The sequence below is a fragment of the Gopherus evgoodei genome, chromosome 3 (genome assembly GCF_007399415.2).
Source record: "Gopherus evgoodei ecotype Sinaloan lineage chromosome 3, rGopEvg1_v1.p, whole genome shotgun sequence".
Lineage (NCBI taxonomy): Eukaryota > Metazoa > Chordata > Testudines > Testudinidae > Gopherus > Gopherus evgoodei.
Window position 1 is genome coordinate 204,741,723 of NC_044324.1, and position 16,660 is coordinate 204,758,382.

The following is a 16,660-nucleotide window of genomic DNA, read 5'->3' on the forward strand; positions in this document are numbered from 1 at the left end:
ATGTACATTTGAAATTACAGGGCACAGTACAATCCTATACTTGCCATGCACCCTAGTGGCTGTAGCAACTGCCTGGGTAAGAGGATGGATGTTTGTCAGGCTTTCTGGATAGGAAATATTACTCTGTTTTGGACAATCTTTGGAGGAAAACAGCTCTGAGGTACTGCAGTAACTGCTAAGATTCCATAGTAACAGAATTATTTCAAACTAGATATTACAGAACCTAACAACTTGCACTGAAGATTTCTTACTTATCAAAAACAGGATTAGTGTGAATGAATGTGCATGATTTAATACAGAGCAAAAGTGGTAACATTTTCATTTGTTTCAGTACTACTCTGGTGAGAGTTTTTAATGCCAAGTTTCAGTTATAGAATACTGCACCTTCATTTACAAACAAAGTTTGCCTCTTGAAACCAGAGATTTTATTAAATTAAGTTGATAAAAGTACATAAACTTAAGTGGGTTTTAGAAGAATGCTTGACATAGGTTTCTTCACAGAATCCCTTACTCCAAACTATGCTGTGGTACTCTCGCCTGTACTGCCATTTCCTTTAGTCACCTTATCGAGTGTTCACCTGCAAAGACAAGTTAACATGATCAGGCATGTGAATGGGAAACAATTATCAACATCCCTCACTTTAAAGATACAACTCCATATCTAATCCTTTTGTATTCTGTACTTTAAGCTGGCTGCTGTATTTACCAATACTTGGTTTTGGTTATTGTTTTCCCACAACGATTGTTTCATTTTTCATAGTTTCAGTAATCAGAAGACTGATGAATTACATGTAAATGGCATATAACTCCTAGGAATATAAGGGCAAGAAATACAATAATCGTAAAATATTTACTTTAAATACAAATCCTTAACGTAAGGGATATCTTAAACAGAACACGAAAGTAATAATCAAAAATATTACTTACCACATCATCAATCTTAAGAATACTGCGGACAGTTTCTGTAGCTAGTGTCAGAGCACTGAGAGACACCAACAGAGGCTGGACCACTAACTCCTCCAGGATATTGGAAATTCCACCCTACAGAACCAGAACTGTATCCTCAGTTTGTATAAAAGCAGATGCCACAAATCTGATTTAAACATACTTGTAAATTATCCCCAGTAGCCCCCCTGCCTACTATAGCTTAAAGAGAAAAAAAAACACTTTATGAGCAGATGGCCATGTACAGTTCATTTGAACCTCTTCAGTCCCCAGCAGGAATGCTGTGGTATAAAATTTATGTCGCAATACTCAGGAAATCCACTCAACACCAGATACTTGTGAAGCTATGCCCACCCAATGCTACTGTCCGGTCCAAAGCCCAGGCAAGAAACTAGATACTCCAAGCTACTAAGGAAGCAAAGGGGAGGGTGTCAAAAAACAGGCCAGCTCACAGCAGCGGACTGAGCAGATATTTTCCCTGGTGGGTACATCCTGTGCTCATGCATCTAAAAATATTAAAAAAAAAAAAGTGATACTCTAGTTCTTATGGCTTAAAAAAAAAAAAAAAGAGAGAGAACTACTGAAAGTACCATTGCACTGGATGTCATGGCAGAGTCTGGAACTCATTCTCTCTACACACCAACACAATTTTCTGAGTGCACCTGAGACTTTTAGCAGACAAATAAATTGCTAACTAGCAAAGATGGCTGGAAAATACAATTTCTAACCCATGGAAAATTAATATTTTTGGAACAAGATATTGTCCCATTTAGGACAAAAAATAAAAACTGTGAAATTTCTCATGGGACAGAAATTCTGAAAAATTCCATTTCAGGAGAACACAGAATTTTTTGGCTTGTTGGCTGCCCATCTGAAAGATGACAAGAGAGGCATCCAGGCTGCAGGGGAGAGCTGGGTTGAAGTTTTCAGTTGAAATATTTAATTTTTGCAAAAAGGGCATTTACCATTAAAAAAAAATTCTGAAAAGATTTCTAACCAGTTCTTCTGATTAGTTTTTAAAAGCACTGGTTATCTGGTGTGTCAGACTATAAAAATGCTGAATTGTTATGTTGCAATGATACAGGAGGTTGACAGAGGACAGTCTTGGGCAACCTTTATCTGTCTTTATTCTCAATTAATTTTGCCCAAAAAGAACTGAACATTTTAATTTATCATCACAGATGTATAATCCTTTTGTGTATTACCTTTCTGATATTAATGCCTGCTGTTTTCTCTCCTTGTGCATGTCTGTTTCTCAGCTCTGTTACAGTAGAAATAGGGTTAAGGCCTGCATTTTCAGCCAGTGTAGATGGGATGACTTCCATTGCATCTCCATATGCACGGACACAGTATGAGTCCATACCACTCAAAGTGCGAGCATACTCATTCAAGCGCAGTGCTAATTCGATCTCTGGTGCTCCACCTCCCGCAATTAGAGCTCTGAGGGAAAACAAAAAACCCTAAAATTTTATTAAAAAAATACAAGCTGTGGCCTTTGACAAATGTTTAAGTGATTACAGTTTACTGTATTATTGGTATAAGAAGCCACTACATAATAGAAAGCATTACCTTTTTTTTACTAAACAACGTACGACACACAGAGCATCATGAATGGAACGCTCAGCTTCTTCCATTACTAGTTTGTTGGATCCACGTACCACAATTGTAACAGTTTTTCCAGGGCTTGCACAGCCTGTAATCTATAACATAGAAACATAGCTGGACTAAAAAACCCCAAACCAAAACAAAAAATAGTAAGAAAACTTAAAATCTGGGATATTACCCATTATCAGGGAATGAAAGTTATATTGGATTAAGGCTCGAGACTTGACATATTCAATTACCTAACAGAGCTTGAGCTCTGGTAAACCAAACTAAGTTTACAAAGTCAATACAATCAAGTCAGCCTACAGGGACTGTCTTTTTGTTTTGCATTTGTGCAGCATCTAGCACAATGAGGGGTCCATGACTAGGGGTCCTCTGTACTACAGTAATACAAAATGATAATAGAAGTAAATACTGTTGCATACTACAGAAAAATCTAGAAGTTTCAGCTCTCATTCATTTCTAGAACAGGCAAGTTTTGAGGTACCACCCTTTAAAATTATATTATCTTATAATCAGTAAAGAAAGATGTTAATTTCTGTTCCTTACCTTTATTAGCTTCCCAGAACCATTTAGATTGACTTCCTCTGCCAATTCAGCAGATCCCAATGTATCAGCAGTGAACTGATCAATGTGAGCAACTGGCTTGGTTCCAATTGTCTACAGGAACAAGTTAAACAGGCAAAATATACAGTTTAGTGTACTTTTTTATACATTATAGTTGGTTCACAACTGCTTTAATATAGATGCCCTACTTTCCCCTTACCTCTCCCCCCCCCCCCCCCCCCCAAGAGCATGACCATTTGCTATATTTCTTGGAGATAAAAGGGAATGAGAGTATAGTTAAGTTTTTTGGAGATATTTATCCTGTTTATTCATACGTGGGGTGTGTGTGTGTGTGCGCGCACACGAGCACACACACAGGGGAGGGAGAGAGAGAGAGGGTATGTGTCTGTATGCATGTAGGGAGGGGAGGGTTCACAAAGTCCACTCCAATAAAACAAGGTGTTATGGTCCATTTAAGTTATATGTAGCAGTGACAGGGTATAGATATCATTCAGCACAGCTATTTAAACAAAACACTTCCTTACCTTACATATAAATTCAATGTCTTCTCTTTCGATATCTTTAATCACCATGATCTTCATTTTGTTCAAGAAATGTAGTGCTAGATCACTAAGAGCATCCCTAAAATCAAAGACAGTTCAAAAAGTGAACGCACAACACTATAAAACCAATAGTGCTAGCATGTGATATTAGTTATAATTAGGATTTGTGTCATAGTAATAAAAATCCACTGAAGAATTTCAGTATTGGCTTATAAAAAACAAAAATTGTGAAGTCGGAGGTATGTTATTGTTCAGAGGGTGTGTGCCAGAATCTACATGCTCACTGAAAGTACAGGGGCTTCAGAAGGAACCAGTTTTTGAAATTTCCTCCCTTGATGTTAGTGTTACAATTCAGCTTCAGCTTATGAAGAGTACCAATGCTTTAATCTAATAGTTACTTAGGAAACAAAAGTTTTATTTTTTCAGGCAGTTAGCATACCGTAGAATAGACTTCTGAATGAGCAGAACATTGCATCCAGCCTTTTTAATTTGTTTAACTAAGTTTAGAATGTAGGCTCTCTCTTCACGTAATACTCTGTCCATTTGAGCATAGTCAGAAACAATGATCTGGTTGTCCATCTATAAAAGAGAAAAATATTTAATGTCTTCAAAAATTACTGAATGTAAGCTCAGAAGTACATTTCTTGTTGTTCACGCTGTTTCTATAATTCAGTGCACTTGTGATGTAAGGCAAACAAGACTGACTACACCATTGCTTCTATACACATTTTAATGCTCCAATACAAGGACTTGTGGTTTTAAGTTACAACCTTTTACTACTACATGATTAGTTTTAAACTAATGGGGTTCTGATATAATTTGTGGAACAGGAAAGTTATGTGTGACTATAACAGACTTAGGCTTGGTCTACACTAGATTTAGGTTAACACAAGGCAGTTTACATTGATGTAATTATGCCAGTGTCTACACTAGAATGCTGCTTCTGCCAAAGTAAATGGCCTGCTAACTGACATCAGAACTCCACCTCCATGAGACATAGCACTTATGTTCCTGTAGTTAGGGTGACGCAACTTACTTGGGCTGTTGGCTGTCATTCTTGTCAGTTTCATGGCTGCTGAGCTCACACAAAACTGACAAGAAAGTTAATTTCACTGCTGGTAGGCTCAATACTGGGCTAAGCTGGCCCTCCCACAGCTGTCAGCCGGGTGCCAGGCTCAAAGCTGGAGCCCCCACCCTGGGGTGACAGCCTCAGCTGTGAGCCCAGTGTGGCTCAAATTCACAGCATAGAGCTCCAGCTGTGAGCCCTGACCTGCTGCTCTGAGCCACAGAGCACCACGAAACTGATGCCTGGCTCACCGCTCAGACTGTCATCCCGCTGGTAGGTGGGAGGCTCCTGCTGTGAGTCCCACATGTCTATCAGTGCCCCACTTCAGTCAGTGCAAGTGCTACTGGTGAGGATGCACACCACCAGCAGAAGGAGGGCAGTGTGGACACCGAAAGCCGACTGAATTACTGCGATGGCTTCTGCAGTGTAGACAAGCTCTTAAGGAGTATTTTTTTTCTTCACTGTCTAATTACATGTAAATCCCCATGCACAAAGATGATATTAAATTCAGCAGGATCAGGCTAACTCACATCAGTCTTTGGAGCAGACAAGCAAAACTGAATGAGTCCAATCTTGGCTTTTTCCACTCTAGTTACACCAGTATTCGCCAGCTTCTGAGTGAGGACTAGTCCTTCAACCAGTTCACAATCATCAATTGTTCCACTGGAAACAAGAGTAGTAAAACATTAATTTAATGTTTTAAGGATACAATTTTTAAAAGTTGGACAAGTTACTGTAATTAGCAGAACTGTTAGATATAGATTGCTACTTACCCAAGCTTTTTAACAATTTTAATGTCTCTAAGATCTACACTGCTAGCTGTAGTTGGATCAATCACCTTCATCACTGCATCCACACTCATTGGAGAAAGGAGACTAGAATACTGAGATACAACCTAAAGGGATTTAATTAAGATAAATAAACTTAGTGTGCAGAAGAACACTTCAACTTAGTGGCATAATCAAAATTAAGAAAATATCAATTTCAAAATTACACTAGCAAGCCATTCATCATCTCATTGCTTTTCTTTTGTGCTTATAACCCTATATAGTTTGAAAACGAAATCTGATTTCTTCATATTTTCGCTTCCAATGAGCAGTTTATTACTGTAGTATTACTCGTACATGCTGGGTTATCAACAAAAGGTAGAACAATTGCTTCTGTGGTAAAAACCTATGCTCAGGCCTAGCACAGTCATTCTCAATTGGGGGGCAGGCACATCAAACTTTATAGAGGGTACAGCAAGCCTTCCCACTTACTCATGGGGTCGCAAGAGCACTTGCATTTGGCTTGTCCATCCCCCATCATGGAGGGGGTGGCCGGACCAAATTTGAATGAGTGGTATTGCGACCTGGCACACAGAAAGAACATTGAAGGGAACCTCAGAGCTCTGCCCCACATTTTTCTGTTGGAGGAAGACCCCTCTTTGTCTTCAGTCATCCCAAGGAATTGCCTTTAAAATGAATTCCCCAATGCACAGTGATTTCTAGAGAAAAGGAAGTACAGCCTGGGTCCATATTATTCTTTTTTTGCATAGACTCTACAGGACCCATGGGGAAGTGACATCTCCTCTGCTGCCCAATGTGGACCCTCCCAAACCCCTTCCTTCTCTATAGATTCTGGTGTCGGAAGGCTCTTCCTGGGACCCTGCAGAGGAGACGGATTGTGCCACAAAGGCAACCAACATCACTTCCACAATAGAAGGGTAAGATCTGTGCATGCAGGCCCCTCCTCTGTGCTGATCAGGGGATGTCATGATCTCTGACTCTCCCCTCCCCCATTAAAAAAAGCAAATAAGAAAACATTTAACTTGACATAAAAGAACAGCATGGATTATGCAAACAGAGAGCAGATATGGTAGGTAAAACTTGTAATCAACTGCAATATTATTCAGATATGGAGGATACATTTTTTAAATAAACTTATGATTCAAAAGTGTAATAGAACTATAAGAAAATTGTGTCTTCATAGTCTTTGCATTTAAAGGCATAGTAAATGTGAAATCTCATCTTTTTAGGGAACAGAAGTAAGCTGCTTTTGGGAGCTTTCCCTGACAATTTGGGGAGTTAGGCTTAAAATGACTGTTTAAAAAAAGTTTCTCCCCAGTGCAGTATGAAAAACCCACATGGACAGAGGAAATAGTGTAATGGACTACACACAAGATGACGTTAAATGCCCAAAGTAAGCCAAGTGAAAAAGGGGACAATTTTTTTCACTGTTCTTTCAGTTTTAGAGTAGCAGCCATGTTAGTCTGTATTCAGTTTTATTAATCTTAGGTGCTACCTAAATATAGTAGATAAAAATTTCAGATTGAAATGTGACTAAGATTAAATTCAGTTAAATTTTTAGGTTGCGAGTAAATACAAATCATAGAATCAAAGAATATCAGGGTTGGAAGGAACCTCAGGAGGTCATCTGGTCCAACTATCTGCTCAATGCAGGACCAATTCCCAATTAAATCATCCCAGCCGGGGCTCTGTCAAGCCTGACCTTAAAAACCTCTAAGGAAGGAGATTCCACCACGTCCCTAGGTACTGTAACCCATTCCAGTGCCTCATCACCCTCCTAGTGAAAAAGTTTTTCTTAATATCCAACCTAAACCTCCCCCACTGCAGCTTGAGACCATTACTTCTTGTTCTGTCAGCATCAATCAACTGCAGCATCATGAAAAGTCTGCATCCTAGATGACCAGGAACAGTTACTGAAATTATCTATTGTCCCTATTAATCTGGTACATATGAAACAATAATATAAACCACACAAAAAAAGTCAGTACAAAGAAAACAGTCTAGTTCAAAGAAGATCTGAATTCAGCTAATAAATGAATGAATTACTGGATTTAAAAGATCAGTACTTATTGTTTGTATTATGGCAGCACCTAGAGAATTCATTTTGCTAAACACTACAGAAATATAGAACAAAGGGACAAATGACATACAAAGAGTGGGAAAATGTGTAAAACAATACTCATGAACACACATTACAGTTAATTTACGCAGAAGTTAGGCTGAATAACCCCCCCATTCACCCCCACTAATTGGATAATTACTACCTTTGAATTCAGTGAAGTAGTTGCACTATTTAGCAAGGTTTCTCTGTCGCTTAGTTCAACTGGCTGTCCCATGTCGGTCAAGACTTCAGTACTCTTATCCAAAGCTTTCTGGAATGACTCCGAAATGATGGTGGGATGGATTCCTATTAGAAGTTTAAATTCAAGTTTTCAGACAAATTGTTCACTTAACTTTATCATTTGATTTTCTTTAAATTTTAGAAGCTGGTTCATTCCACTTACAATCTCATCCCAGCTTAAACTTTTCCCAGAAGCTGGGAATGAGCGACAGGCGATGGATCACTTGATGATTACCTGTTCTGTTCATTCCCTCTGGGGCATCTGGCACTGGCCACTGTCAGAAGACAGGATACTAGGCTAGATGGACTTTTGGTCTGACCCAGTTGGGCCATTCTTATGTTCTTACAATACCATTTGATTTTTGGACTGATAGTGACAAATTATCTAAAACTAACATTTCAACAGAAACAGTTTTATTATTTGTAGTTTTCTCTACTTGAATAATGAAAGTGAACTAATCTTAATTTTACTTATTAATTCTCATTATCTCCTGAAGTGTTTGAAGCCCAAATACTTACATCCCACAAAACCGTATTCATCAGTTTTAAGAGTGTTATGAAAACAAATATATTCATATTATGTTTATAAAACCTTTATGAACAAAACAGGGTTCAGACCTAAGTAACCTTAACAGTTGTTCCTTATGGTGCCCCATCACCTACAAAGAGGTTTCCCAGGCGACTTTAGGATGCACCCCATATCCCTTTGCCTTGTCACAAGGAGCTGCTTTGGCTGCCAATACCAGCTGCACATCCCCTACTTCTGCTCTTGGTGTTACACACACGCTTCCTGTAAAGCGTACTACTTGCTTTTATAGCAACAGACTGGCTGCAGACAGTATTGCTGGCTAGCACCAGCAGTGGGAGAAATTTACAGAGAATGGACAGCTGGCAGCAGTAAAGAGGGAAGAAAAGAGAGCAGAGCCTTTGGGAAGTGGGACAAAAAACTGAGGCAGGATGAACAAAAATGAGAATGTGAAAATAGGAAGAAAAGAAGGAAAAAAAGAAGAGGACAGAAACTGACAAAATAAGGCAATAACTGCAAGAAATGCTGTAAGGGTACGCTGGTAATAAGTCCAGATGTCAAGCACAAAGGGAGAGTGGGTGGGTGTAAGACAAGATTGGAAATTGCTGCTATAATTGCCCACTAAACATGCAAACTCAATACCACTGAGCTTGAAAACAGATTTTGATTGGGATCCTTTTTACTATTCTATGGTAATTTCTCCCCAGTTTCAAAAGGTTTCAAGATGATAACTGAATAATTTTATTTGAAAAATGATATTGCCACATATTTATTCTGCTGTTTGAGAAATTAAGGAGAGAACAATGGGGAATTCAGCACATTACTGCAAGCTTACCTTTCAAAAAGGCCAGGTTTGTGCTGAATAACCCTGTTCCTAGCTATCTGGGTATTGCACACAAATTTATGTCAAAATTTTACAAAGAGATATCCAAGTATTACCTCGAGATATTACATTAACAAGGACCATTCTAGGCTAGGTTATATTGAATAGATTTATACACAGAGCCACATACTTTTTGTATATTTGATCTAATCAGATATTTATATGGCCTTCCCATCAATACAGTATGCCTGTGCTTCATGGTCATTAGCGGATTTACCACTGAGGTAAGGAAGTACCAACATTCCCCAATTTATACATGTGGAACTGGGGCACAAAGAGATTCAAGTGACTTGCCCATGGTCACGTGAAGTCATGACAAAAACTGGGAACTGAACCCAGATCTCTCAAGTCCCAGTCCAATGTTTTAACTACATCCTTCCTCTCAGACAGTAATGCGGTTCACTTCAGGTCTGACAAGTTAGTTCTGCCTTAATATAGGTGACTACTTATAAGTATCCCCCTTTGATAATTCCAATGTGCTTATTTAATAAAGTGACTTGCCTTGCTGACCATTCCACTGTTCAGCACCAGTATCAGTGGACTACTTCTCATGTGCCTACTGTACTTTTGTGATAGTAAGGTTAAGAGCTGATAGGGCTCTCCTGCCCTGAGTTGACCAGCATGAGCACTGTTGTGGCAGAGAGGCACTGCATAACTGCCATGTATACAGACGGAGAGATCAAACCAATCCCTACTTGAGGCAAGCTTTTTTTGATTTAAGTTGTTTTGTTTGAAAAACAAGCCTTTAAAAAAAGGGGGGGAGGTAAAATAAAAAAAATCTGTTGAAGCAAGGAATATAAACTGTTCTGTTCAGCCCCAATGGCTTCTTCACACAGCATGTGGTGGTTGCTGGCATGCTGTTAGCCTCACTGATTAGTACAGCAGAAATGCTAGTCCTCACAACAATTTATACTGCTTCACACATTCCAAGCCTTTTACAAACATCAATCTTCTCAACAGTCCTGATAATAATAAATAAACATCTCTGTTTTACAAAAAATAAAGACCAGGTGATCAGCTCAAAGCCCAGCAAGAGTTCCTAGCTCCAAATTGTGGGTTAATTTCTTCATACCACACTATTTCACCCATCATAAACCATTATCTAAAAAAAATTTCGGAATACCAAAATAGCTTTAATAGCTATACTTGATTGGTAATACTGGAAGCAGATTCGAGCTCAAAAACATGAAGCTAAATGATTTGAGATTGCCACCAGAAATAAGACATTAACAAGTACAGAAACAAAGCTCTTTTGAGTTACTTTTCAAATCAGTGTTTTACCACTAAGAAGTTATACAATTAATGGACTTTCATTAACCAAAAACCAATCTTATTAATATTCAGTTTTATATAATTAACTCCTCCAGGCATCTTCCCTTTTCCCCTTTTATTAAAGCCAAGCAGTAAAACGTACCCTTCTGAAGAAGTCTGGAACAGGCATCCAAGAGAGCACCAGCAATGACAACGACAGATGTGGTGCCATCACCAGCCTCAATATCTTGTGCCTTGGACAGCTCTACCAACTAAATAAAGACAGTTTGAGAACTTGTGACATGATTTATTGGAACCAGTTACTTTTATGCACCACTGGTACTTAATTAAGAAGGAAAAATATTTAATATTCCACTGGGGATTGTATAAAGAGTGGTTTTACTTATTAACTTTAAATATACAGATTGGTTCTCCTTAATTTTGTGCATATAAATCTTTTTCCATGGTCATAAAAGGTACAAATACAAATTTTAGCCCACTTTATGTTCTGTATTGTTTATACACAGGTATAAGTGTCCTGTGAGGTCCATACAGCAGGAAATTCCTTGCTTCTTGACTGATCAGCAACACTGCTCATTTATACAGGCAATGTTACCAACATCTCCTTGTCCCAAGGTATAACTTTAACCCATGACATTATGACAAGGGTTAGAGTAAAGATGCCCAGTGTACTGTCAGTTAATTGGAATCTAAGAATCCTCCTATAAACCACTGTTGTGCAGAGTACATAAAGCTTAATCATTGCATTGCACCCAAACCATCATTTGAAGTTTGGATTTTAGGCTGTCCCCACCCCCAAGATTCATGTAAAGAGCATCAAGGTCAGAACTTCAGTGCATTGCAGACTTGCAGTGCCACAACATCAGTGTACTTTAGTGCCCTGCAGCTTTCTAAAACCACATTTATCCTCTCCTCAGCTCCATGAACATCCTGAATTAATCTGGTACCTCCTTAGATTCTTCTGCCAACCAGGTTGGGATATACTGGTTTACAGGCTGAAAGTTACTTACCATTTTGGCTGCAGGATGTAGAACCTGCATTTGTTTCAGAATAGTTGCACCGTCATTTGTAATTGTCACATCTCCTTTACCATCTTGAATCTGAGGGAAAACAAAAAAACCCACCACATATTTATAACTAAGGCTGACAGTTTGTCAAGGAGGTCACGGATTCCATGACTTCTGCAGTGACCAGTGTACTTGGACAGGGGGCTGCCTAAGCAGCTCGGGCAGCCCCTGGGCCAGTTGCACCAGCCACTCCTGGGGCAGTATCCAGCCATCCCTCCCCCATCAGAAGCAGGAGTTTGGATGTGGGAGGGGCAGGAGGTTGGGACATGGGACAGGACGAGGTGGGCTCTGCGCAGTGCTTACCTAGGGGGGCTCCCCAGAAGCTGCAACATTCCCCTCCCTCAGCTCCTAGGCGGAAGTGTGGCCACAGGGCCAGCTCCAGGCACCAGAGCAGCAAGCAGGTGCTCGGGGCTGCCAACGGGAAGGGACGGCATGTCCGGCTCTTTGGCAGAGGGTCCCTCACTCCCTCTCGGAGGGAAGAGCCTGCTGCCGAAGAATGAAGCGGTGGCGGTAAAGCTGCTGCCGATCTTGGCTTTTTTTTTGGGAGCCGCTTGGCGCAGCAAAAAAGCTGAAGCCAGCCCTGCTTGGCCAGACAGCTCTGCGCACTGCCACCACCTACTGGCACTACTCCTACTGGCCACGGTTCCCAGCCAATGGGAGCTGCAGAGCCATTGCCTGGGGCAGAGGCAGCATGCAGAGCTGGCTGGTCACACCTCCACCTAGGAGCTGAGCAAAGAGGCTGTTGCCGCTTCCGGGGAGGCATGGAGCCCGGTAGGGAGCCCGCCCAGCCCCCCCAAGATTTAGTCAGGGGTATATAGTAGAAATCATGGACAGGTCATGGGCCATGAATTTTTGTTTACGGCCTATGACCTGTCCATGACTTTTAATAAAAATACTCATGACTAAAACGTAGCCTTATTTATGAGCTTAGATGCAGAAGACATTTTTTAACATTAAGATCCATAAAATATTTGATGTTCCCTTTAAACCAAAGGACTTCTTACTACTATTAAAGTATCAGTGCATTGCCTTTTCCAACAACAATCATCAATACATATTCATGTAACTAGAAGTTATCTTAATGATTAGCGAATACAAAAACACAACTAGGAAACTATTCTTGTAAAAAACTGTTGAAATTTGCGTAAGTATTTATAATTGGTTTAAAAATAATTAGACACTTGTCTCAAAGCTTACCATTTTATCCATTCCTTTTGGTCCAAGGCTTGTTCTAATAGCATCAGCAACCGCTGAAGAGGAAGTGAAAATGAGATGCTTTTATGCAACAGTCACTGACATTCAGCTTTAAATTAAAACTGGTAAATGCTAAGTAAATTTACAAAAAACTTTAACAATCTGAACATAATCAGTTCTTTTATACAGAAAAGGACAAACAACTCTGATAAACTCTCACATGGAGCCATTTAGTTCCACTTCATTAAAAGTCTTACTGGTTTATTAAAAAAGTCTGAAAACTTACTGATACGGCATAAATACACTTAGGAAAAAATAAAGGGTATGGCATTGATGGTTGATTCTAACACCTGGGCCTTGTCTACACTACAAAGTTTTGTCACCAAAAGCTGCCTTTTGCCTACAAAACGGGTGGGTGTACACACTACAAAGCTATTTTGGCGGCAAAACTCTGCTGTCTTGCCAACAAATTAAAGCCATCTCAATGAGAAGTATAAACCTTTTTGTCGCAAAGTTAAAGTGACAAAGCATTAGTGTAGACACTGCTGTTTGTTTTGTCCACATAACTGGCTTGTGCCAGTATCCCACAATGCCTGCCCTGACCACTCTGCTCACTGTTTTGATCTTTGCTGCCCTGCAGGCATGCGCTCCTCCCCTTTCAAAGCTCTGGGAAGTATCTGAGAGCTGAGCATGCTGCTGCATTTGGGGAACAAAGAGCAAATCATTACCATGAAATGCTTCTGTTCTGCCCTGCACTAGTAACACAGGGGCAGGCGGACTGCTGCTGCAAGGAGCAAGGTGCGGAGGAAGATGGGGCAGACTGCTGTGCTGCTTTGACATTCCTCAGCAGAGAGAGCTCACAGAGCTGCTCCCAGCAGCTGAGGCGGCTGTGGAAGAGCTCAAAGGGAATCAGAAACACAGGCAGGCAGAAGGAGTTGCTTCAGACAGCTGTGCAGAGGTGGGGCTGATGAGGGGGGTTCCTGTCCTCCAGGACAGGTTGGCCAGCATGCTGTCTCCCATGCCTCAGACACAGCACTCTCCTCTCCCTACACACTTCCATTGAAAAAGCAGCTCACAATCTACTAGGGCATCCCTGGAACCATGGGATTGAGAAACAGGGATCATGTGAAGCTGTACCTGCCCCAAGAGGTATTGCAACTCCTTCCCAAAGCACCCTGTGGCCAGTTGCACAGTGGGATAGGTACCATGGTGCACTGCTCTGTGTTGATGCCACAGCTGTTAGTGTGGCCCTCTGTCGACACAAGCAGATAGTATGGACATGCAACGGTACTTTTAATTAAAGTGCTTTAGTTAAAGTGGCATAACTTTTGCTGACAAAACTTTGTAGCGCAGACCAGACCCTGGAATATAATAAACACAATCAACACTTGATTTGTATGAAGTATTTTAAAATCCAATGGGGGTACTAATGATATTACATGACACATAGGCTTAAAAATGCTGAAGGGTTTCACTCATCTAATAGTGGGTTACAATACTTTTTCTCCAGATACTCTGACCAGGACTTGTGTCAATAGCCACCTATAGCCTTTCCATCCCACCAGCTTCTGATCCTGGCACCACAAAGTTACATTTAAATAAAACCATCACACTAGCAAAACACAACAATAAAACAAACCACGAACAAGTCTAGCGGAGTGGGAAGAAGACTCTTCCCAACAGAAACGGCCCATGCCCTGTTCACTAAAGGGAAGAACTGGCCCAGCGGCTGTGCCTGAAGCTGTCAGGCCCAGGTGAACAGGAAAACCGTACACAATGATGGAGGAAAACTGACCCGCCTTCAAACGCCTGGGGAGCGCCGAGCCAGCCTGACAGCGAAGGGCCCCGACTGCCCCAGAATTCACTCACAACGGGTGCGGGGGGGCGGGGCAGGGTCCGTGCGATGGGAGCTCCTCCCGCCCCCCTCCCCGACTGTGGGGCTGAGGGGGATCAGCGATTTTAGGAAAAAGCTGCAGCATCCTCATATTCCCCACACAGAGGCAGGAGGAGGAAAAGGACAGCGAGCGAGCCGATCCCCGGAGACCCTCCCCCGCCCTGAGCTGGGGGAGAAAGATTCCCTCATTCCCCTTCCTTGGCCTCGCCAGGCCAGGCCAGCCCCCCCCCCCGCCCCGCTACAACCTCCCTCGGGCAGGCCGCTCTTCCCCTACCCCAGCCCCGCTACAGCCTCCCCAGGGCAGGCCGAGCCGCTCCCTCCCCAGCCCCGCCACAGCCCCTCCCGGCCCAGGCCGCTCTTCCCCTCCCCCCGCCCCGCCACAGCCCCTCCCGGCCCGGGCCGCTCTTCCCCTCCCCCCACCCCTCCCGGGCAGGCCGCACCTTTGCCGGCGGAGATGTTGCTGAAGCGGATCTGCGCGGGCTTGTCCCGGTCCTGGTAGGCGCTTCTTTTGCGGCCCCCGTTGCCGCCCGTGAAAGCTCTGGACCCCGCGTTCTCCGGCATGGCGACTCCTCCGCGCCCCGCTGCTGCTAAGCTCCGGATGGAGACGGATCAGCCTGGCTCGCCCGCGCTAACGATCCCCGCCGCGAAGCTTCCAGAACGCGCCGCCTCAGTCTCCGGGAGCTCCAGGGCCTACAGGAGAAAGGGGGGAGGGGCAGGGCTGGCGCGGCGCGTGACGTCACTGGAAACCGCCTCTCCCGCGCGTGCTCGTCGGCCGGCGCTGAAGGCAATGTCTGCGCGAAGGGGGGGCGCGGGGGCTGGAGCCGCCATCTTGGGAGGGGGGGTTTTCGCTACTAGCAACGTTCGCTCCAAGTCTGCTACGTTACAGCGAGCGCAGCCTGGCGGCTGCCAGCACCACCGCCTCCCGCGGGGTGGTGTCTGTCAGGAGCGGTCCGAGCCTGGTCGTGCGGAGCGGGACTGGGAGGGCGGGTCTGTCTGACGCGGCCTGGAGCTGGTGCAGTGATTTCCCTACACCCCCTCCAGTTTTGTGAACTAGTTATATGCCAAACAAGGGGGCTGGACTTTGTCCTCACAACTATTTCACACCTTGGGACAATATATGCCTTCAAGTCGGCAGCACTGCTGTGGGTACCCGCATGGCCCACAGTCTGCCAACATTTTTATGGAAGACTTAGAACAACGCTTCCTTAGCTCTCATCCCCGAATGTCCCCACTCTGCTTGACCTACGTTGATGACATCATCATGTGGACCTGCGGAAAAGAAACCCTTGAGTAATCCCAGACTCTGGGCACCCTAGATGCCCTGTTTAAAATATACATTGAAGTAAAAATATACCCTCAATTACTAACAGAGCACAATATCTCACTATGTGCTGGGGATTATAACCAATGCACCAGCCAGGAAAGGTGGACTCCCCCTCCATACAACAACACAGTTCCACTTAGTACTTCCGTTAATGAAGATGCAAAGCAACCCATAACAGTATCACTATCCCATAGAGGTATCAGCTCTCTCCTCAGCCAAGGCTTCCCCCACAACCAGCTCCTGGTTCCTGTAGATCTCTCTCAGGCTTTTCCAGCTAAGAAGTGCAGAAAGCCAAGTCCTTTCGTGATCCTGGGGCTCCCTTGTCTGTTGCCTTGAAGCCATCTGTGCAATTTGCAATAAGGCACATGACTAGGAGCAGGCGTGTGACCTAAAACTAAATATCTGAAGTTTAAAAGACTGAAGGGGACAATAGGCACATTCGGCCTATTTGAAACTCCGTGAAGCCGTTGGAGCATTTAAAGGGGGTCCACAGAAACAAAGCCTAAACATGTCCGTTTTTTAAACTTTTTCTCATAGGTCAGGTTTTCTAAATCTTTTATCATTTTTGTTGCTCTCCTCTGGACATTTCAATTCATCCACATCTGTCCTATAGTGTGGCACCCAGAATCAGACATAGTACTGCAGC

At 42.8% G+C, this 16,660-nt stretch overlaps 1 protein-coding gene across 1 annotated transcript; it reads right to left on the reverse strand.

Annotated features, from left to right (window-relative positions):
* Window positions 1–402: 402 nt before the first annotated feature.
* On the reverse strand, window positions 403–15,405 carry CCT4 (chaperonin containing TCP1 subunit 4). Its single transcript, XM_030557857.1, has 14 exons — window positions 15,131–15,405; window positions 12,800–12,852; window positions 11,546–11,635; window positions 10,678–10,786; window positions 7,778–7,920; window positions 5,499–5,620; window positions 5,256–5,388; window positions 4,099–4,238; window positions 3,642–3,738; window positions 3,100–3,210; window positions 2,515–2,645; window positions 2,151–2,385; window positions 928–1,041; window positions 403–578 (listed from the first exon to the last, which is right to left on the reverse strand). Exons 1-14 carry the CDS (start codon window positions 15,249–15,251, stop codon window positions 564–566), a joined length of 1,614 nt encoding a protein of 537 aa, XP_030413717.1. The 5' UTR covers window positions 15,252–15,405; the 3' UTR covers window positions 403–563.
* Window positions 15,406–16,660: the final 1,255 nt, after the last annotated feature.